General features: G+C 48.9%; 2 protein-coding genes across 5 annotated transcripts in view; one reads left to right on the forward strand and one right to left on the reverse strand.

Annotated features, from left to right (window-relative positions):
* Nucleotides 1–21,913, reverse strand: part of LOC126547176 (muscle LIM protein Mlp84B-like) — a 61,289-nt gene extending 39,376 nt beyond the window's left edge. Inside the window, exons 1-2 of one of the 4 annotated variants that reach the window (XM_055062763.2) lie at nucleotides 21,608–21,913; nucleotides 18,508–18,811 (exon numbers count right to left, since the gene is read on the reverse strand). In XM_055062763.2, the coding sequence (XP_054918738.1) occupies nucleotides 18,508–18,734 (227 nt within the window). In that variant the 5' untranslated portion in view covers nucleotides 18,735–18,811; nucleotides 21,608–21,913. The remainder of the gene's footprint in view (nucleotides 1–18,507; nucleotides 18,812–21,607) is intronic. The other 3 variants (XM_055062762.2, XM_055062761.2, XM_055062764.2) reach the window with 3 other exon arrangements.
* Nucleotides 8,897–11,751, forward strand: LOC126547300 (uncharacterized). Its single transcript, XM_050195259.3, has one exon. It carries the CDS (start codon nucleotides 9,248–9,250, stop codon nucleotides 11,141–11,143), a length of 1,896 nt encoding a protein of 631 aa, XP_050051216.1. The 5' UTR covers nucleotides 8,897–9,247; the 3' UTR covers nucleotides 11,144–11,751.
* Nucleotides 21,914–22,145: the final 232 nt, after the last annotated feature.

Genomic DNA, 22,145 nt, shown 5'->3' on the forward strand with positions numbered 1-22,145 from the left:
GGTGTAAGTTTTGTGACACGTATAAAGTCCAAGCACAATGACATCGTCGCCGCGCGCCGTATGCTGTATGTGCGAGTGAAACTTGCGAGGGTCACACAATCATCGCGGCTCAAACTCGCGCGCGCGAGGGAGGGAAGCGCAGAGGAAGCGCGCCGTCTTCCGTCGCGCGCGAGGCACCGGGGTGGGGGGGTGGGGGGTACTCCGGCGGCTGCTGCATACGGCGAGGCCGCGCGGACGCGCGCCGCATCTTGCAAGCGATCTGCGATGTGGACAGAGTCCACCGTGCGCTGTTTTCGCGGCTTAGGTGGCCTTGATGCCAGACGCAACACGAAGGTCAGTTCGCTCGCTGCTGATGCCGCGCTTCCCCACTCCAGCGTTTTGACGGCTAGTTTCCGTGGTCATCGAGTGAGATGTGTTCGTTTTTACCTGTGTGCGCGTGACACAGTGCTAGTTAATTTAGTTAGTAAGCGAATGTTTACAAGTTTATACTGCCGATAAAACTACTATTCTTACATTGTATAGCTGTCTACTAACTTGGCAATCGATGCTTCGACTTTGGGCGAAACTGTGACTTTTTTAAGCAAAATTTTCTTTAACTAGTCAGCCAGAGAAGGCTCAGTCTAAAAACGTGATCAATCCATTGAACTGAGCCTCGCCTTTGATGCCTCGATGCATAAGAAGGGTCTCGTCTTAACACTGACAGCAGGATTTGACAGGTGATCACACCATCACGTAATAGTTTTGCAGTATTCCAAGATGCTGCGCTGGCGTACTAACGAGTAGAAAGGCGCATTACTCTGCTTTCGTACTACTCCGTGCAGCGTTGTAAACACCTACTATGTCTTACTACAGAAAGAAATGGTCAGTTATAGCCGAGTATAAGTAGTTACAGACCTGTGCATCTAAGTGAGCCGTGCGAAAGGACGCCGCATCGGCAAAATGTTGTGCAATGAGAACGATAGACAGTGGCCACCACCGTCCTTTACGACGCGTACAATCGCGTATGCCACTTAATTTTGCCGCTACTGTCTACAGAGAATCACGCCTAACCTTGCGTCGCGGAAGAAGAATCGACAAGAGTTGGTGGAGTTTTAAGGGTTTAAGTCATAAAACTACGCTGGGACGGCATAAATGCGCCGGCAGCAGGAGGTGCTCACGATCTATATAGTTACCGTACAGCAGCAAGCGTTGTCCTCGCACGTGAGGAAGCATTACGTAACGCGGTTTTAGCGCAGTGACCTCCCGCATGCCTCATATACCCTTCTGGGTGAACTTGCTTCGTCATTGGTGCTTTGCCATGGTGTAAATAATCGTCATCACTACCAGCGACTGCTGCAGAAGCTGCGGTAAGCAACAGTGCTGCTTCTTTTTGTGTATATTGCGAGAGAGAAACACAGCTTTCAGAAAAAGCGACTCTGGCACCAAGCCACGGATAAATTCCCCGCGGGACACACGTGCCGTCCTAAGGAAAAAGAGTACGAAAATTTGGGCAGCGCCCGCTTTTGACCAGTCTGTCTTGCACCACCGCAGAGATGAACGGACGGGGGAGGACGTTTGTTGTTGGCCTGACGGCCTAAACCACAGGTCACGCTTCGTTTTATTCTGTTCTATTCACCTAAAGAAGGAAGCCAACTTAAGCTCATACTAGCGTTTAGCTATCACGCCATAGTGTAATGCATGTAAAAAATGTGAATACTTAAAAACCGAAAAACAAGAAGCGGGATCAAGAAATTGCCCGTCCCCGCAATTCCTTGCAGACGAAATCAAGCGATAACATTTATGCGCATTCGAGCAACGCATATCGCACGTAAGCCATATTGCTCTGATATCGTTGATCAGGAATACATCCCTAAATACAGACGCGTAGTATTTCCTCTGCATTTTCACCACACTGCGTGCTTATGTTGCAGTTTAGCAAGATAATACCGCAGATGGTCTCTCGCTCTAGCTTTTGTTCATATTGGCCACTGTGCGTCCAGAACCATTTCTTTTTTTCGAGCTCGTTGCTCGCGAACCCTCCGGCTTCCTCTAAACGCAGGAGGTATAGGTGCGCAACGCGGCAAACTAAGTGCTGCGCGCTATAGCATCACCATCGCCGACTATAGCACGCATTCGCTCTAAAACCAACTCCTTTGAGCTCTCGTTGCTGTTACTGGTGCCCTTCCTGGTCAGTGCAACTGGGCATTTGCCGTGTAACAGGGAAGTGTAGCGTGCGGTCTGAGCTGTGCGCAATGCTGTTTACTTTTCTTCTTTTGGTCGTCGACGCACAGGGCCTGATTTGCTAATTAACTCAGCGCACAACAGCTCTCGCTGTTACTAAATATGCACAATTGAAAAAGAAAGATTCCTCGCAAGCACGGACGCACTTTGCTGGCTGTTGCTCGTGTCTTGATTCCTTGTTGCCACACCAGACTCTACAGGCGCGTAGTTCGTATACAATGTATGGGGCCGGCCGGGCACGTCGCTGCTTGAAGAGACCGTGTTTTATGGCCAAGGCAAAAGAAGTGGGAGAGAGGTGTGGGTTGTCGAGTAGTCGACCGTAGCTCACACAAACGCAGGGCTATCTGCGTGAAGGGAAAACAGGCAGACGGAGACGAGGACCAACGAACCGGCGAGGGGATAGAAATTGGACGTGTCCCGTTGCGCAGCGAGAAGCGCTGTGCCGGTCAGCGTCCGTTTGATGGGCCATAAACTTGGTGCAGTATCGCAGCTGTAGCTCCACGAGCGGCCTTGCACTGCCACCGTTGATCCCGCGGTTTAGGCTGCCCCGGGATTGCATCAGGCAAATATACGACCAGCCGTTCACACCGGTTGGAAAGACAACAAGCAGAACGGATTAGGCGCGGCCGTGCGCTCTAAGCTCCTTCGTATCGCCATCAGGTGGAGGATGGCGCGTGGCGTGGACACCGACTCTTGCATCACGAACGAGCCCCGCCGAGGACTGCACAAATGAATTTTTGAGTATATGTACACCTCCGCTGTCCTGTGCACGTATGAATATAAGCCAGTGCCATCTCACAGGCTCTTTTATTTGATGGCGTGTTCAAGATGCGGCTGACCAAGAGAGTTCACGGACCTCGTTATACGGCTTTCGCTAACCAGAATGGAGTGAAGCGTAACTGGACTTTGACTTGATCTTTAAATTGTCTTTTTCTTCTTCCTAATTTCGGAAAATGACAAACTTGAATCCGCGACCTTCCTTAGTGTTTCACTTTCGACTTTCGTCTTTACTTCGCGGACGAAAGAAAGAAAGAAAGAAAGCAAGAAAGAAAGAAAGAAAGAAAGAAAGAAAGAAAGAAAGAAAGAAAGAAAGAAAGAACATATTCTACCAAGTGAAAATTTGGTGGCCTACGTTACAAAATATAGCTGCAGATGTGTGTAAGGCGAAAACATTTTTTTTAGAACTTGGCTTTTGGTCCGCTGAGTCAGGAATCGCGTATTTTCAACGTCACCCACAGAGCGGTAAGGCGGCGTCAAGCACGCTCGCGATTGGAAAGATTCTATTTCAACTCAAAAACATGTTCCTTATCGGAAGGAACAAAAGACGGGATGTTAAACACGTGTTCTTTGGCGTGTCTCTTTCAAGCGTTTCCGCTTCTATATATATCTTGTTTGGTTCCTCTCCCAAGCTTGCGGACTACTTGAGCACCGCATTAGAAAGCATAGAAGCAAAAAGTACTGTAAGACTGAAACACACAGGTGTCAGCAATCGGTCTTTTGTTCCCTGCGACAAAGAACCTTGTTTTCTGACTAGAAATATAGATAGCATAGTTTTCGGGGAAACGGTTATCGACGCCAATCATGGGTTGCCTCAGCTCGCTTTTTCCTTTCGTCGCGCTTTTCTCTTTCCGGCTGTTTGGCGATTCACTAAAACTATAATTGCTTACGTATGCAGGGCCGTCGCGAAAGAGTAAACCAGTCAGTAACGGGCTCTTCGCGTCAATTGTCTACTGTCTCCGCCGTCTCTAATGCGGTGTAGTCTTAATTAGTCGTCCCTAACCAACTAGCCTCGTGCTGAGCATATCACACTACTTGTTTCTGTAATATGTCTCCGTTCTTGTACGGCTACTGTCTGTCAGTTGAAACTTTAGACTGTTAATTGCCTCGCTAATTTAGCCGATGTCTCTGGCAGGCCCAATAACGTTCACACGTTGTAACGGTGCTTTTCGTTTGCACTCACTGAAATACGCGGTTTTCCGGCAGAATTAAGTGCACAGTTGAAGTATTGTTCGGTGCTTTAGTCATCTTGGAAATTTCTGTCGCTGGTGTTGTGTATGAAAAATTCTTCCTGCTTGCTGCGCTATACGAAGGACAAAGCAGAGACCGACACACATGTGCGCAGCAATGTCTCTTTTTTGTCCTTCGTATAACAGCATAGCGCAGCAAGCAGAAAGATGCCGTACCAACTAGCCCCAGTCGAAGCTTTACTGATGGAAAATTCACAGTCTCAATGATGTGCAACAGTTACGCTGGATAATTGACGACTGTTCCCACCGCTTTGCACCCCAAATTTTGCGTGCCAGTTCTTGGCGAAACCACTGAGGAAGCGATGCACGAAATAAGCTAACATTTCAACATTTGCGAGGCTTAAATGCATGGCGTGCAACCAACCTGAGTCGTTGTCACCCGATATCTTCAAAGATCGAAGCCTTCCGAACTTCCACTCACTGCTTTCTCAAGCTATTGTGCTTCTACGTTTATAGAATATTACTGCATTCGAAATTGGCTTTATGACTAAAAGTCTGGCTACGAAATACTTTATGCTTTTAGGCTCGTTTCTCGACCACATATTCCAACGGGGGCTGAATGCAAAAGTGCTCGTGCTTGTAGGGTGCGCGCGATAAAGAACCCACGTGGTGTGAATTAATCGGGAGCTAACCACTGCGGCGTCTCCCAAGCCCGTGAGTTGCTACGGCAGCTCAAGCCCTATAACTTTTTTTTTTTTTACATAACCACAGAGATACTTCGCAAACACTCTTGTTCAAAGTTATAACATTTCATCACCGCTGGGATAAGCGTTTTTCTTGCTATGCATGCTGTCTGTAGTGTCACAGCGCTTGCTCTTAAGTTTTCAACATGTGGCGTTCTGATATCGATGCGTTAGTTTGTTTTCTTTTTCTTTTCTTATGTGGTTAAGTGCACAATATCCTACAAATAATCCCTCGATTTCATTTTATCCGCTCTTACACTGAACTTTCTTTTTTACTATTTTCATTTTACAGTTACATATGCGACTTCTCAGTGCCGAGTCACACAAGCAAGCAAGTTTCGACCGGTGTTGAGGTGGCAGCGTATCTATTCTTCTCATTAATTATTTATTTATGCGTATTTCAAAATGAGGAACAGTCTCCGCCTCGCTGCGCCCACTACTGCAGAACACAAAGTCCTGCGCATCGGTGCCATCGCGCCAGCATTACAATAGAAAAGCGAGTGGGCTAGTTTGGGTTCTGCGATGCGTATCGACAGCGCGGAAACGAGACGAGAAGAACGTAAGCGCTGGCTTCCGACAAAATTTTTATTTCTTGAAAGGCGCCAGCAATATATACACTTGCGCCCACGTATCGATAATCAATGAACCATTCGGGGTGCATCAAGCACGATCACACGGTTTATTGATGACTGAAACGGTGTGTGCAAGTGTATACACTCGTTTTTTTGAAAGAAAAGTATTAGTTGATGATTACGCTTTCATTTATTCCTTGTAATTATTGTCATGGATTCGGCAGTGCTTGAGTATACTACTACTACTACTACTCTTTTCGCTTACTTTCTGGCTTGCTCAAGCCCTTATTCATGCTAGTACTCTTCCTTTGTTTAGATCCATTGCCTACTTATCGCCCTTGTAACGGATGCTGGGAGCTAGTCAAGCTGCTTCGTTGCGCCCTTTTCTCCCATCGTCCCTCGCACGTCCTGCACGAAAAATAGCAAAAATCCCACTCTCTCCCGCCGCAGGCGCCTACGGGTCAGCAGCTGGACCGGCCACTGGGAGCGCGGCCGGCGGCGCACGTGTTCGCCGCTCCGCGCGCGCCGCGGCGGAGGCGTCGCGGAGCAGCGCAACAGCGTCGCTGCAATAACGGGGTCACTGAGCCGAGTGCCGCGCCGTGGGGTCGATCGATCGACACCGGGGCGACGCAGTCACGCGGTGGCCGGCACCGCTGCGCTGACGAACGGAAACACAACACGAGTCCCTTTTGTCGACGCCACCTTCGCACGAGCGAGGTTGCCCGGGGAAATAAAGAAACAAAAAAGGAATAACTGCGCTTGACCCTGCGACGACGCGGGATGTCCGCCAAAGAAGCAGGGTCACCAGATCGCCAGAACTCTCTCTGCCTGTCTACCTTCCGAGTTCCTTTCTTTCCTGCATACTTAATCAAGTTCACTTCCACCCGTACCCCGCCCCTTACCCATTCTCTTTATCATTCTTTGACCGCAGCGCAGGATAGTTCGGGTGCCTGCAAAGCAGTGAGGCAGTTACGATTCCCGTGGAGAGCAACACACCTTTCTCTTCTCAAAGTCTACTAGACAATGATCCCCCCACTCCAAAAAAAAAAGAGAGAGAAAAAAAGAAAAGAAAAAGGAAGCGACCTCGCAAGCCTGTTCATATGCAGTGGTGTTCCGTTAATTCGACCTCGACGGAGACTGCTGATGGGTTTTGTAAGCCCACAATCGGATTTGAATAAGGGTTTACCACGCGTGAAATATACCTTATCGTGCTTGGGGCAGTTAAACGCGGTCACATTAAGGGTGCGTCAGGTAGCGTGATGGCCAGCTAGCAGTCGGTTGTTATCGGTTTTCCGCTTCACCGTCTATCTCTCGCCCAGCTTGCGCATACGCCCCCTCCACCCCCACCCCCCCAATTCGGCGTATTAACTTTTTTTTTTATGAATCTAATAATAAAAGGCGGTTCGACCGAGTGGTTCGGACGAGAACCGGCGTATTCAGCATGGTATGGCCGATGGCCGACCGAGTGGTTGAACCGTCATTTATTATGGTCGCCGTCCGCATGTTCTAGCCCGTCTAGATTGATGAAACAGAACGCACTTCGCCACGAATGACGCTGACAATACAAAGCTCATGTAATGGCAAGAAGTACTCAGTGTCAAGCGACAGCACGAGTGATCCGAGTTCTCAGAGACCCCGCTAACTTAGATTTTTGTAAATACAATGTGATACTGGCAAAGATGTTCCGCTTATTTTTAATCCCGAATTGACCGTGTCTTCTACGTCAATATAGTAAGAAACGGGCAGCACATAAGCCTTGAAGGATGCCACAGTGAAAGACCCCGGTCATCGCCTATTGCAGTAGCGTGGGTGTTATCACATTTCGCTCCAATGAAGATGTGCCACTCGCAGTTAAATTATTTTTAAAAAAGAAGGCCCGGTCCCATTGGTTATTAGCCGTACGTGTGTGCGAATATTTGCACTTCGGTTTTTTTTTTAATTATTTGCAATGAAAAAAAAGAAGAATAGTTGTTTTCGTCTGCTTAACGAACAGCTGTAAGACTGCTTGTTGCGTCTTAACGTGTGTTTACGTTTTCCTTCAGCTATGCGATGAGCACTTCTGAGTTTGCGCTTGTTATAATTAGGTGTACTTGAACCTTGTTGATAGGTTTTTCGACTTACCTGCAGTGAATTCTTACACTGCAGTTCAAGACGTTTGAAAGATCTAGAGCAATCGAGCAAGACGCCAAACGAGCCCACCAGCGGAAGACAGATTCTTACAAAGCAAAGGACATCATCAGGAAACTTTTTTTTTTTTTATGGGGTTTTACGTGCCAAAACCACTTTCTGATTATGAGGCACGCCGTAGTGGAGGACTCCGGAAATTTCGACCACCTGGGGTTCTTTAACGTGCACCTAAATCTAAGCACGCGGGTGTTTTCGCATTTCGCCCCCATCGAAATGCGGCCGCCATGGCCGGGATTCGATCCCGCGACCTCGTGCTCAGCAGCCCGACACCATAGCCACTGAGCAACCACGGCGGGTCATCATGAAACTTAAAAAGAAAAGGAAAACTAGGCAGGCGTCTCCGCAAAAACAACTTCTTTGATGCCGCTGTTTCACTTTCCTATGTCAGATAATTCTTGTATTTTTCCAACCGATATTCAGCATTTTCGATTACAGCTATCTTTTGGCGCTTGTCATTCCTCATCAGCCGCAAAGCGGTTTCCGCAGGCTAGTGGGGCTTCTGGTAGATAACGCTGCTAGCTAAGATTGCCGTCTATGCCTGGGCCGAAAGGGTCGCTCCTCGTGAGGGGCCATCCTAGGACTCGGGCCTGCCAGATCATAACTGATCAGAATCTCAATAAAGTTGTTACCACCACCACCATGCTTTACATTAAGGGTGCTTCTTGGCATGTATTTGTCTCTTTCTTTTCTTTTTCGTCAATGGTCACCTCCTTATTTTTCTTCTAGCCCTACTGTTTTCATACTAATTACTTGTTTTCTTTCTATCTTTTTATTTTTTTCTTCCTTTTCTGTTTTGTAATCATAGCGTGAATATTTTGTCTTCTCATTCTAGTGGCCATCTCCCTGTAGGTAAGTACCATTTCGACAGTGGCACAACAACACCGTACCCTGGTGCCTGAATTTAAAAAAGAAGAAAAAAAACAGTTAATATGCATAAAAACATCGGCGTTCGAGGGGACGAAATTTACCGATTGGTCCGATAACACTTTCAAAAAGAGACGCTGGCAGCAGTCACAGACACGTGCGAACTATTGCCCGCGATTAGGTTTCTTATCAACGCTTCGGAACTGTTCGACGGCGGAACTTTGATTAGGAATGCAAGGCTTTCGCGACAGAGAAGACGCCGGCTGGCGGGACGGGAAGCGGAGTCCCGCTCAAGATGGCCGCCGCAAGGCATTCTCGCGAATGCAGCGCCGCCTCGTTGAGCAGCTGGCCGTCGGCGGTGGCGGCGGCGGGGCGGCCGGGCGGCGGCGCAGTGGCCGAGGCCAGCTGCGGCGAGGCAGCCTCAGGCGGCGCGCGAGCTGCTCTGGCGTTTCCTCCGGGGCCCGCTGGCAGCCGGCGGCGGCGCTGACGAGGACGACGAAGCCGAGGACGACAGGCGCAGCTCGTTCCAGGCCATGGCGGCCACCGTGGAGCCGTGCCGCCGCCGGTGCGGGCCCGGTCCCGCCCGGCGGCGTCGTCGACGGCAGCGCCTCGTCCGGGAAGGTCGCCCAGAGGTCGGTGCGATGGCGTCGTCCGCGCGCTATATTTAGTCGTCAGTCTCTTCGCGTGGGAGACTATGACCCCGAGCGAATGGCAGTCCTCGTGCGCGATTGGGCTCGCTAGCTGCCGGCTCCGCGCCGAGTATCTGGCTAGGCAGCTTTACTGCAAGCCTTTCACTTCCATGGATGACCAGCCCGCCGCGGTGGTGCGCTGTCCGCCGTGCCGTCAACAGTCGCAGTCGTCCACTTCTGTCAACGGCTCGACGGGATCCTGGCCGCCGAGCACCGCGGCGCCGCAAGACGCGTCCAACTTCCTGGTACGTACGGGCCGCGCTCTGTACGACCGCCTTTTTTCGCTGCTCCAAGATCAAGCCACCGACTGCGTCGTTCAATACTGCGAGCAGGGCTCCAACGCTGATGACCCGTCGCCATCGTCTTCCGTCGATGAAGCTGCGGATGCACAGGCGTCTGAGAAAACAGTTCCGCCAGCTGCCGACTCGTGCGGGCAAGAAGATCTTGTTGTCGTAGAGGAACCCCGAAGCGTGACTCCGCCTGAGCGCCTGCCTCAAAGTGCCGCCGTAGCTCCCGACACGGTGCTCTGCGTCCCTCGCGAGCTGGAGGTCAAGAGCGCCGGGAATGTCAAGGGCGATGCAGAGGAGGAGCCGCGCCGCTACCCAGCCGAGCGAGACGTGGTGCGCGCCGCGCTCGCACATCGCCCCCTGGACGACGGCTTTCGCTTCCCCATCGTGCAAGAGCTGGTGCGGCCTGGCGTGCTTGTGCACAACGAGAGCGACTCCTCATGCGACCTCTCGGACGACGCCTTCCACGACGCCGCTGACGGGCTCGCCGAGGAATTTCGCGACGGCAGCGGTTCCTCGGAGACCAGCAACGAGGAAAAGGCACTCGCGGCGCAGAACGCGTCTGGCAGGACTGCTGCTCCAGCCAACCCTACTACCACAGACGCTACAACCACCGACACAGCTACCGTCACCGCTGCGACCACTGACGTCGCGGCCACAATCGCTTCTCCAGATGCTGTTTCCTCGCCTCCCGCCATTTCGTCAGTGGCCACTTCACCCGACGTGGGCTCCTTGTCGGTGAGCGGCAGTTCGACACAGGTGGCGTCTCCAAGCCGGCCTCGGTCGTCGCGCTTCGCGAAGCACCGATTCACCGAGGCTCCCTCGCGTAAGGTGACGCCCAAAGCGCCCGAAGTGCCGGAGCATCCGTCCGACGAGTCCTCGTCGTCTGAGACCATGTCGCCCGTCGCAGACACCCAGATGCCGCCGGCCACTCCACCTAAACGAGACTCGGTGGACAGCGACGATGACGAGGCTGGCCGCGCCGTCCTGGTGCGCAGCACGTCGCTCAAGAGCGGCAAGAGTCCACCGGGTACGCCGTTCAAGAAGAAGATCGTGCGCTTCGCCGACGCGCTAGGTCTCGACCTGGCTGCCGTGCGGACCATCGTGTCCGAGGAGCTGCCCTTGGTACCGGCTTCCGCCTTCACGCATCTCCAGCTGGCGCCGCTGGTGCGGTCGCCACCGCCGTGCACGCTAGAGCTAAAGGCACTGTTTTCGCAGCCCGGCGCCAGCCCAACGTTCATGACCCGGCTGACGAGCCAACGCGTCTGCCTCGAGTCAGTCGTGTCGTCGGGCTGCGCGCTGCACGCCGTCATCCGGGTGCTGAACGTGGCTTTCGAGAAGCTGGTGGTGCTGCGTTACTCGCTGGACAACTGGCGGTCCTTCTGCGACCTGCGTGCCGTCTACCTCCCGGGATCGTCAGACGGCATCTCGGACCGCTTCGGCGTCGACGTCTACCTCACGCCCCAAGGCGACGCGCAGCTGCAGATGTGCGTGCGCTACGTGGTCGGAGACCAGGAGTACTGGGACAACAACGAAGGCGCCAACTACTGCTTCGAGTTCCGGGACTCCCCTAAAGACGAGCCCGAGGTGACGCCCCTGATGAACTACCTCTGACCTGAGCGGAGGCCCTTCGGAGGACCCTAGTATTTATTCGTGCGCGCGCGTAGCTGTACAGGAACGAGTGTGTGTGGCCGGGGCTGAGTTCGTTCGCGCTGTGCGTCTCTACCGCGAAGCCACCATAGGTTAGCAATAATAAATGGACGTGTCAGACGAGCGCAGGATCGGCTCGCGACTGGATGTGCGAGGACTGTGGCCGACGTGTCCGCGCAGGTGCCACGCGGGAGAGCGCGGCCACCCCCGCGCCTTTCTATTTATTCTGTGCGGGCGCGCACACGCCAGTGGTGTATAAGGAGCAGCGAGCCCTTACGAGTTTTTCAGCACGGAAGGAATATTTTCAGAAATTTGGGTCGACAAATGCCTTAAAAATTATTCCACCGAATTTTGAACAGTCTGTTGTGGGTGTTAACGTTAGAGAAATGAGGAAAAAAAAATAAATGCTTCCGGAAAGCAGAACATACGCACGTGAAGAGTACTACTATGTTGGAAATTGATGGTGCGCGATCTTGATTCACTTGCCTCGCGCGGTTGTTTACTCCTGCCGCGTCAGTTTTTCCAGTGTATGGGACGAAAGCAAGTTGTAAACGTACGATTCTTGAACCTTTCAGGTTTGTTTGCTATTGATAACAGCTTGGCATGAAGAAATAAGCACTAAACATAAGATGGCAAGGAAAGGAACGCACGTGTAAGCGCTTGCGTGCTTTCCGTTTGTCCTCGTCTGTTTAGCGCTTCAGTCACTTATTCGGTTACCTGTGCGAGTCGTTCGCACGTTGCAGGTGAGTGCACCATAGCGTCAGGGCCAGAACCACGCAGGCGAGTGCTTGCGTGTTTTTGGCTTCAGGACGTCTATATCGTTGGTACGTCTCGCCTAGTGTCAACGAGTGACACCTGTGTACGATCAGTGGAACGTGGTTAATATTTATTCAACATAAAAAAAAAAGTCACCAAGGAGGCGTGTCTACGCACAAGGCACCTCATTGTTAAGTCCAAGTTTGCCTTCCATGAGCAGAAATCGTTGCGTATATACGCTGCCTATTCAAAATATATTACGTATATCCCAATTACTAACAACAGCTCTGTTGGTGACGCTTGTCACTTACGACGCGCGGTGGCCACACTTCAAATTGGTGTGCGTTGGCAACTGTGCGATGCCTGGTCATTGCATTCAATACTCAATGAGCGCTCACTTATAATGCTAATGCAGAGAGGAATCCACGTAATGGCAGTCCTGTCGAGGCAATTTCAACAGGCTGTGCCTGTTAATATTGGTTCGAGAGGCCATAGGCTACGATTTAATCGATATTGCAACGCCCAAATCTCAATAGCGGTCGCATTTTATCAGCGTTATCCAGACAGTGAACAAAGAACATAAACACGTCAGCTATGTTTGTTATTCGCCTGATGCGGTCATCCGCGATGCATACCCGCTACATCACTAAATGCAACGTACAGTTCAGTTAGTTGTATGCTGTTGTATCGTCTAGAAAGTTCTTTTCTTTGTTTTCTTTTTGGAGCAAAAGACGATAACGAGCCACCTCATGAGAATTCTTTGAACTAAACGAACATGCCGTGACAATGCATTCTTATAGTCTTTCTTTGGCGGCTTCCTTACCTGCACATTTCTTTTGACGGGCGCTCGCACCCGCCGTACGTGTTTCAGTGCCGAACACTGTACCGTGGTGCAGACGGAGCAAAAGCTCCACGGCATTGCGTCATATTTCCATTTCTTCCGACGGCGAAGGTGGGTGCCAAATGTTTTGCAGTTTATTCTTCAAACATAAAGGCTGACAGCTTCGGGACCGATACGTCAGAACTCGCAGTGCTTGCGCCGCGTTTCTGTTTGTTTATATATATATATATATATATATATATATATATATATATATATATATATATATATATATATATATATATATAGTTCTATGAGAAGTTCTGTGGGTCCGGTGCATAAGTAGTTTTAGAAACGAAGGTGCACACTTACGAAAATTGCATCTTTAATGTTTTTAACGTTTCGGCCGTGGCACGGCCTTCGTCAGAAAAAATATTCTGACGAAGGCCGTGCCACGGCCGAAACGTTAAAAACATTAAAGATGCAATTTTCGTAAGTGTGCACCTTCGTTTCTAAAACTATATATATATATATATATATATATATATATATATATATATATATATATATATATATGTGTGTGTGTGTGTGTGACAAGGGAAATTTGATAATCAGCATGTTCTTGTTTAAAGTAGACGATCATTATTTTTAGCACATTTCGATTCAGGCTACGTCATTGGTTCTCTTGCAAATTTTACGTTGAAATAGGTTTTCGCAAGTGAAGTTTAATTTCTACATTCATTAAAGCTTATCCACCTTCGTCTTCGCCGTTCCCCCATACTGATGAGAGCCACAATGTTAACAGGATAACACCAACTACTACTCTAAGGGCCACTTGCACAGGGCATTTTAACCCTGGGCTAATTTACCTACGGTTAAAATTATTCGTGCAAGCGCCCCCCGGTTCCTTTCCCTCCCAATCGATACGCACGTGTGTCGCGGTCGCGACGATAGAAGGAAGCGACTGGAACGAAACCCTTTCTGGCGTTTTCTCTCGGAGCACAAAGACCGCGAAAGGAGCGCGGAAGCGGTGATCTTCGCGTGCGTGTTTGGAGTGGGCTTGAGAATGCTTGGAGAGCGAAATTTGTGCAGGCATTGTTATCGGCGAGGATAATTCCAAGGCTGTCACAGAGGCCAGCAGTAAGGCTGCTCGAGTGTAAGCGGAAGCTCACTTTCTCTGCTTGTTGGCGCCGCGCAAAGCAGTGGCAAGTTCAAAACAGGGTTATTCGGCAAGCGGCTCACGGAGGCTACCTTCCCTATAATAAGCGATGGTTGACTTGGTGGCCCTCGAGACCACGACGCGCATAAAGGACGAAGCCGGGGTCGTGCAGTCGCGGAGCAGCAAAGACGGTTACGCGCTCTTCTCGCGACGCTGCAGTGGGCTCGCGCACCGCGCTGCTTTCAGGCTTTCGAATTGTCGTGCTATAGAGGCTAGAAGAACCTTCTAGCCTCTATAGTCGTGCTGCACGACTTAGCTGCGGCGAGTGCACCGGTTCGAGTAGTAGCGCTCTAGCCGTGATGACAGCGAAGTGAGCGCGCACCCTGCATGAGGAGTGTTTCGATCAGCTCCGTGCGGTGTTTGAATGTTTGTTTCGACAAATAGCGTAAGTTAGAAAAGGAAGGGGGGGGGGGTGTTAATATGCTTCCGAGGAGAAAGCATATAGCGAATTTCCCAACGGTGGCATCGGTAGCGAATGACAAGTGTCCTTCCGTTACACCACCCACACCTATAGTTCATCGATCGATCGTAACGCTCATATATTCGTGCCGGATAATCGCGACGCACCTTTAGGTCGATATACATTCATCGCTATATGTCGTCGCATGTGCCACATTTTAGATATGAAGGCGCGTATCCCCCTAACTCCTTCACCCCCACCCCACCCCCCGCCTTTATTTATTTATTATGCACTTCTCCGTAAAATGGTCACGGTAAATCGGTAGCTTTGTTTCCTGTGTATTCAAGTTCCAAGCATTTAGCTACAATGAACCGTTGATAGCGTCAGTATATCCGCAGATATCGTGCGTTATCTACAAGCTTCTTGGAAATGCGTCCTGTCAGCAAGCCTAAGGGCGCCTCAAAAGCCCTTGTTATATTTTTCAACTACCACACCGTTCTTTAAACTGGCCCTCCCACATGTGGTCTGTTTGCTGGGGCAGATGCAGCAAAACCTCCCGGACATTGCGTCATGTTTTCACTACTGCCAGTGGCGAAAGTGCGAGTTGGTAAGTGGGTGTTTGAAAAAGGAGCGTGAGGTTCACGCAGTGCAAAGTAGACGAAAAACAAGAAGGTGGGGGGGGGGGGGGGGGAGTATGACAAGAGTGCTACTGGGAAAATATACAATAAAACAAAGAATATTGTGACTCTACAACATGGAACAAGATGAAAATTGTGCCAGAAGCGTGGCACGCACGCAAGCGTTTTTCCAGAATATGTGAAGTAAGGGTGTGCGAATAGTGATTTTTCAGACCGAACCGAATTTGAATCGAATACCGAATAATTTTCGAATGAAGAATAGCGAGCTGTTACCACAATTAATATAAAACGATGCTCACATCACAGTAATTCTAAACTTCGCAAGTTGCTGTCATTACACGGTACATTATGAAGCGTTGTTTATTAAAAGTACAAATGGAGCATTAGGAGCAAACAAGTAAAGTTTCTTCACATGCACAGGGCTCTTCAGAGAGGGCGAATGATCTCTCTCTAGTCTGGAAAGTATCGCTACCTAAGTGACGTAGCCTGCTCCACTACGCAAATTTTCATGTTTTTTTGTGTAGCTATACTATGCCCGTGGACAGTTGACATTAGGAGAAACAAATGGAGCTGGGCAGGCCATGTAATGCGTAGGGTAGATAACCGGTGGACCAATAGAGTCACATAATGAGTGCTAAGGGAAGCGCAGTAGAGGATAGCAGACAACTAGGTGGGGTGATGAAATTAGGAAACTTGCAAGCGCAAGTTAGAATCAGCTAGCGCAAGACGGGGGTATAATTGGAGATCGCGGGGAGGGGCCTTCATCCTGCAGTGAACATGATGATGATGATGATGATGCCCATGGAGGTGAAAATTTACCGTACTCTTGCTACAATTTTATGTTTACTTGGGCGCAGTTGACATTTCGAAATATTCTAAAAGTGTTCGAAAAATATTCGCATTTACGAATAGTAACTATTCGATTCGAAGAGCGAATTGAATAGGACACTATGCGATTCCTTATTCGAAAGTTTCGAATACTTGCACAGCCTTAATGAGAATGGATAATTGGAATAAACAGAATTGCACAGAGGCTATTTTTACACCTCGCGATAACAGTTGATTACACATCCGTTGCATCTTTTGGTTGCCTTAATTGACTGTGCAAATTGACGCAGATTGAATGCCACGGTTATGGCATTCTCTATTCGGGAGATTGCGAACATTCTAAACCTTAGAGTGACGAGAGTTTCGAATATTCACGGGCACCCCTGCTATAATATATGTACTCGTTTAAGTGATATAAGTGATGTTCAAAAGTCTGAGCGTTTCTTGAATAGTGTCCGACTGCTCATCAATGCCAGTGACGTTGAAGTGGAGGTTGGGGAAAGCACCTTTCCCCCATCTCGCCAACCACTTCCAAGGCCCGTGGCAATTTGATTTAATTTGGTTGCAAGTCAATTTGGTTTAAATCGCACATCCGTATTACTTTCGTGTCCATGCAACCGTCCCATTCTGCCCTCCTACCCCCCCCCCCCCTTTTCCAGGACGTATAAGACCGATAACGTGCAGACCAATTATGCACGCGAAAAAGAACGTGGGTGACGTTCTCTAAAAGTACATAAAGAACAATGTCTTTCACGGGTCTGGTTATCGCAAAACTGGCTAGTCTCTCTCTCTCTCTCTCTCTCTCTCTATATATATATATATATATATATATATATATATATATATATATATATATATATATATATATATATATATATATATATATATCCGGTACTGTGCATACGTTGTGATTGGAGCTTAAACACACATGTGTGCCGCAGTCCCCGACACACCTGGGAGCAAGATGGCTGTTCTCCATACAGTCTGGTGGGGAAACTATTTTTCTACAGCGCAATAAATCATGCACAGCATTAAGAATAGAACGTTATTTAAGGTCAGCCTTCCAGTACTGCATACAAGATGATCATATTTAAGTTTTATGAAATTTTTAAAAATAGCCTGTTGCAGATACCATAATTCTAGTCCTTTAGCTGGATCATGCAGAGAGGCGGACATTACTTGCACGAGAAATCGATATACATATTCAGCTAATTAACAAAAATGCATCAACTAACTTCCGAATTAATTACTTTACGGCCTATATTGCAATTTACGAATTGTAGCCGTTGAGCTTTTCAGGCATATCCTATTGGAAAGAATTTCCAGAATGACACCACATTGGAGGTATGCGCCATCAAACTTACCCTAAAAATGCACTGTTGTTCCACTTACGTTTTTAACAAAACGCTCCTTTATGCATTGAAGCACAAAAGTAACTTGATCGCACATGTATTTCGTCCCACACATTGGGAAATATCACGAAACTGGTGTCATCTTTGAAATTCATTTCAAGTGTATACATCTTGCAAGCTCACCGGCTACAATTCGCAAACTGCAATATGTGCGGAAAGGTCATTAAATTAATTAGTATCTTTTGTTAAATAGTTGAATAGTTCTTTCGATTTCTCGCGCTAATAATGTCCGCCTGTTGGAATAATCCAGCTCAAGAACAAGAATAATGCCATCTGCCACAGACGATATTTATAAATGCCTTAAAACTTGAATATGATCGCCCGGTAAATGCTGAACGAACGGGTGCCTTCAGTGACTTGCATTCCATATGTCTTCAAGCCGGCTGTTCGCTCTTGATGGTTTTCTTTCTTTTTTCCGAGCCATACGAGCGCGATGAACATGGTGCATGAACGACAGACAAGAACAGACTCATACAGGAATAAGGACAGAGAAGATGAGCAGTCCTTGTCCTTGTCTGTCTTCATTTTTGTATGCGTGTCTGTTCGCGCCTGTTTAAGTACGTAGTTCTGTTTCACCAAGTATCCGAACAAGTAACACTAGCAACGGAGCATGGTTCGGTGCTGAAGGCGTTACGAACGTTGCGCATGGGCATTGTGGCATACATGAGACGAAGCGTTCAACTGCATCGGGCGCCCGCTTGAGCTCGCCATAAAACCGCGCTGACGCCACCACGACAGCCGCCGTGCTAGAGAAATGGTGGTCATGGCGCTCGTATATGCATAAGCGTGCGCAGGGATGCATACGTACTGAAAATTATACACAGCTCATATGAGTCGCAAATGTCTCAACCATTTGGGCAAAACAACTGTGGACACTAAACGTTCGGAGTGCCAAAGAGCTGTCGTCGTTATGCATGTTTACTCCATGCTGTTGTACAAAGCCATCCATCTCTGCCCGAAATTTCCAGCACGAGATTCGCCTTGGCAACTCGCTCTCTCCATCCGACAAAGTTGCGTACGTGTCAGGTTTTGAATGAACTTTTGGAAGAATACAGATACAGCGAACACTCTTCGGCAACTGCGAGCAACGCACAAGGATACGCAAAGGGAAGCATTCAACTAGGATTGATCCCAGCTGGGTGCCTGAAGTCGGCTGAAATGGGAGGCAAGATGCAGAGGGAGAAACAAAAAAAAAAAAAAAAAGAGAGAGAGAAAAGCTGTGCGCTAGCAACTCTATAGGCACACGAGGGCGCACCGCGCGGTCGCAGGCACCGACCGGCTTGGTCCAGCGGTTAAGATGGCGCAAGTAGTGCGAGTATCGCCGCAACACTGTCGCGGGCAGTTGATCTCGAGCCCCAGGCTGGCCGGATGCCACCTTGGCCGCCGCCGGAGGGACGATCCGTTAGCGACTGCTCTGGGGCAGGCTGTTTGTAAATAATGCGCGTCGCCCAAGGCCACGTTCTGCTCCCCGCCACTGCTCATTCTGGCTGTGCAGGAACGTCGACCGGCTTTATTTTCTCTCCATGTTTTTCTTTTTCTCTCTCTCTCTTTCTGGCATCCTGCACAAATAAAGATTACGCGTTGTCATAGCAGAACGAGAGAGGTCTATTGCGGAAGGGAATTTAGCCGGTGACACGACCGCGCGGAGATAAAGAGGCGGGGGAGGAGAAAGCTGCAGGGACGCGTTATCTTTAGGCGTGACACGAGGAGCGGCAGGCCATTTCCAGTGGAGAAAGCCGACGCACTAATATATATAGCTGCCAGAAAGCTCATGCATAGAGGTACGCGAGAAGGTAGAAGCACGGTTTTGATGAGCCGGGTTGACGGAGGAACTATTATTTCTAAAGTAAATCTAGAGTAAGTAGATCGTACGGGTGCTTTAAGTGGTCCCGACAAGAATTTCTTATCCGTAAACCTCGCTGTACCGCTAATCATCTAATATTAATTATCAATATGTTTTACGCCCATACTTTGCTCACAGTGATGTGCTTCGCTTTTCTTTTTTCCCTGCCGTGATTGAACTTTGGAACGCGACACCAAGCTTTGTGGCAAATGCCAGTGATGTTTGTGAATTTGAAAAATTGTTAAACACGTTTTTTGTGATTCCGCTGCCGCTTGATGCATAGTCTGCATATGGTCTGCCTGTATTTAAAACCTTCCCTGTTAGAACCCTCAGCAGAGGGTTGACAGTATGAAGAAATAAATAAATATTCGTTTTCCGATATCCGTATAGTGTGTTTGCCAGAGTACTCGCGAAAAAACAAAATACTTGTACGCCAGCAGTCTGCCAACTTCGCATACCGTGCCGTAAATAAGCTATGCATCAGTTGGCGGAGAATGAACAGGTCGGTCCTCGGCCGCAGCTTTGCGGATCAAGACTGCCTCGAACAACATGTACCGTTATAGAGAAGGCCAGACAAACATATTCAGTGGGCCGTGAACCAGTTCTCTATGTTGTTCAAGAGCTGCAACAAAGCACCGGGGCTTTCTGTACTTAAATTATTTGATGCCATCGATGGCATTTCGACTCCATATGCTCACTGGCGTTTATTTAAAAAAAAAAAAACAGGCTGAGCTAAAAAAAATAATAATCAGATGGTAAAGAAAATTAAATTATGGGGTTTTACGTGCCAAAACCACTTTCTGATTATGAGGCACTCCGTAGTTGGGGACTCCGGAAATTTGGACCGCCTGAGGTTCTTTAACGTGCACCTAAATCTAAGTACACGGGTGTTTTCGCACTTCGTCCCCGACGAAATGCGGCCGCCGTGGCCGGGATACGATCCCGCGCCCTCGTGCTTAGCAACCCAACACCATAGCTACTGAGTAACCACGGCGGGTTAATCAGGTGGTAGGTACGAAGTATCCGTGTACTGACTACTCACCTCTGCTATTTCATTCAATTTGCAATTTATTATTTCTGTAAACGTCCAACTTTTTACCGCTTTCGCGGTAGTTCCACAACTTGCGGAAGGAAAAAATCTTCAGATAACGAATCCAGAGTCTGAGAATCAAAGTAATAATCGTTCCTAATTACCCATTGGTTGTAGTTATAGCTGGAGTGAGTCCCTCTTTCACAAATATACTTAAACAGTAAACAGCGGTAAGCTTAAAATCTGAAAATTAAAAAAAGAATTAAATTATAGGTTTTTACGTGCCAAAACCACTTTCTTATTATGAGGCACGCCGTAGTGGAGGACTCCGGAAATTTAGACCTCCCGGGGATCTTTAACGTGCACCTAAATCTAAGTACACGGGTGTTTTCGCATTTCGCCCCCATCGAAATGCGGCCGCCGTGGCCGGGATTCGATCCCGCGACCTCGTGCTCAGCAGCCCAACACCATAGCCACTGAGCAACCACGGCGGGTTCTGAAAATTTGGGATATACATGACTACTCAAAGCAAAGCACTGGCTACGGGAGACATCGCAGTGGGGGGCTATACGGTTCATTTTCCATTGCATGATGTTCTGTCCAAGAGACGATTTTTTTCGTGCCATAGAACACCGCTTGGGAATGAAAAATTGACTCGCCATCCCGGCCCTACGAGAGTGGATGTCCAGCGAAGCTGTTGAAAACTGCAACGCCTCAGGGCGGGCACGCCAATACTTTATTGCTCAATTCCTCCTCCGGCGCATCATTCAGCCGCAGGAGAATGTGGACGTGCGCAGTTCCTCTGTGCTGGGATTCCACGCAATACGACCAGCGGCAGCACGCCGCCGCTGGCTGTACTGCGGTTCCTTTTCCCTTTGCCGCTCCTCGTATTCACGCCGCTCCTCGGGAGTACTAACTATGCGTTGACTACCCATAGCGGTGCTGCAACAACAATGAAACCAGTTGATAGACTGGTTAGTCTATATATGAAAGGCTAGTGACGTCACTCCACACGTCGCAAGCTGCCGGCGCCGCGGCAGCTTGCGCAACAGTAATCTTTACTGGGAACGTATGCTTCGCATTGCTGGCAGGAGCGCCTGTTATGTGGTTTCGGTGCTTGTTTTGTGCGTGTTCTTTATTGAAACGAATAATAATAATAATATATGGGGTTTTACGTGCCAAAACCACTTTCTGATTATGAGGCACGCCGTAGTGGGGGACTCCGGAAATTTTGACCACCTGGGGTTCTTTAACGTGCACCTAAATCTAAGCACACGGGTTTATTGAAACGAATGCTGCGCTATATGTTGTACGCCTCATACAAAAGAATGTATGCACTTTTCGCTTCAATCGCTGAAATGTCTTGTTTTTTTTTTTTGCTTTTTGTTTTTTGTCCGTGAGGAGGCCGCCGCGAAACATCCCGATCAACTAGAGGCTAACAGCTTCGCTGTAAAAAGTATCAGTCACAGAATGTTTTCTCACCTGAACTTGATGTCAGCGAATAGGGCTTTGCACATTACCCGTCCTTTAAGGCCGCGGCGTTCCCCGTCAACTCATATTCCGTGCAGCCATGGCTTTGTCCCGCCGTCTTCGCACAACGCATGGCGACGCGAGCGTTGCCTACTTCCGGTTGATTCGAACCGAGTGTGCTCCTGCGCCTTTTTCCGACGTAGTATTCCCGGTAACTGTGGTGAAGGCGGCCTGCAAACGAAGTGTACGTGAAGCGCTCGCGTCTTCTACGACGTATCGTCATTTCCCAGGCGTCATTATTCGACTTTTGCTCTTTTATTTTACAGCGAAAGCTGTATATGACTAACCTACCGTATTGTTTTCGGCGTCCCGCAGCAGAAACGGACTTAGCGATTTCTAACAAACCCATACGGGTGAAGTGCGGCGGCGCAGGTGTCAAAATGCGGAACAGATTAGAACGCTCGCCGTGAACAATAGCGTGACGTCAAGGTTATCGCAGTGCATAACCAGAAGAGGTATTCGCTAAAAACAGCTGCGTTGTCGACGGGCC

The sequence above is a fragment of the Dermacentor andersoni genome, chromosome 1 (genome assembly GCF_023375885.2).
Source record: "Dermacentor andersoni chromosome 1, qqDerAnde1_hic_scaffold, whole genome shotgun sequence".
In the NCBI taxonomy this organism is placed as follows: domain Eukaryota; kingdom Metazoa; phylum Arthropoda; class Arachnida; order Ixodida; family Ixodidae; genus Dermacentor; species Dermacentor andersoni.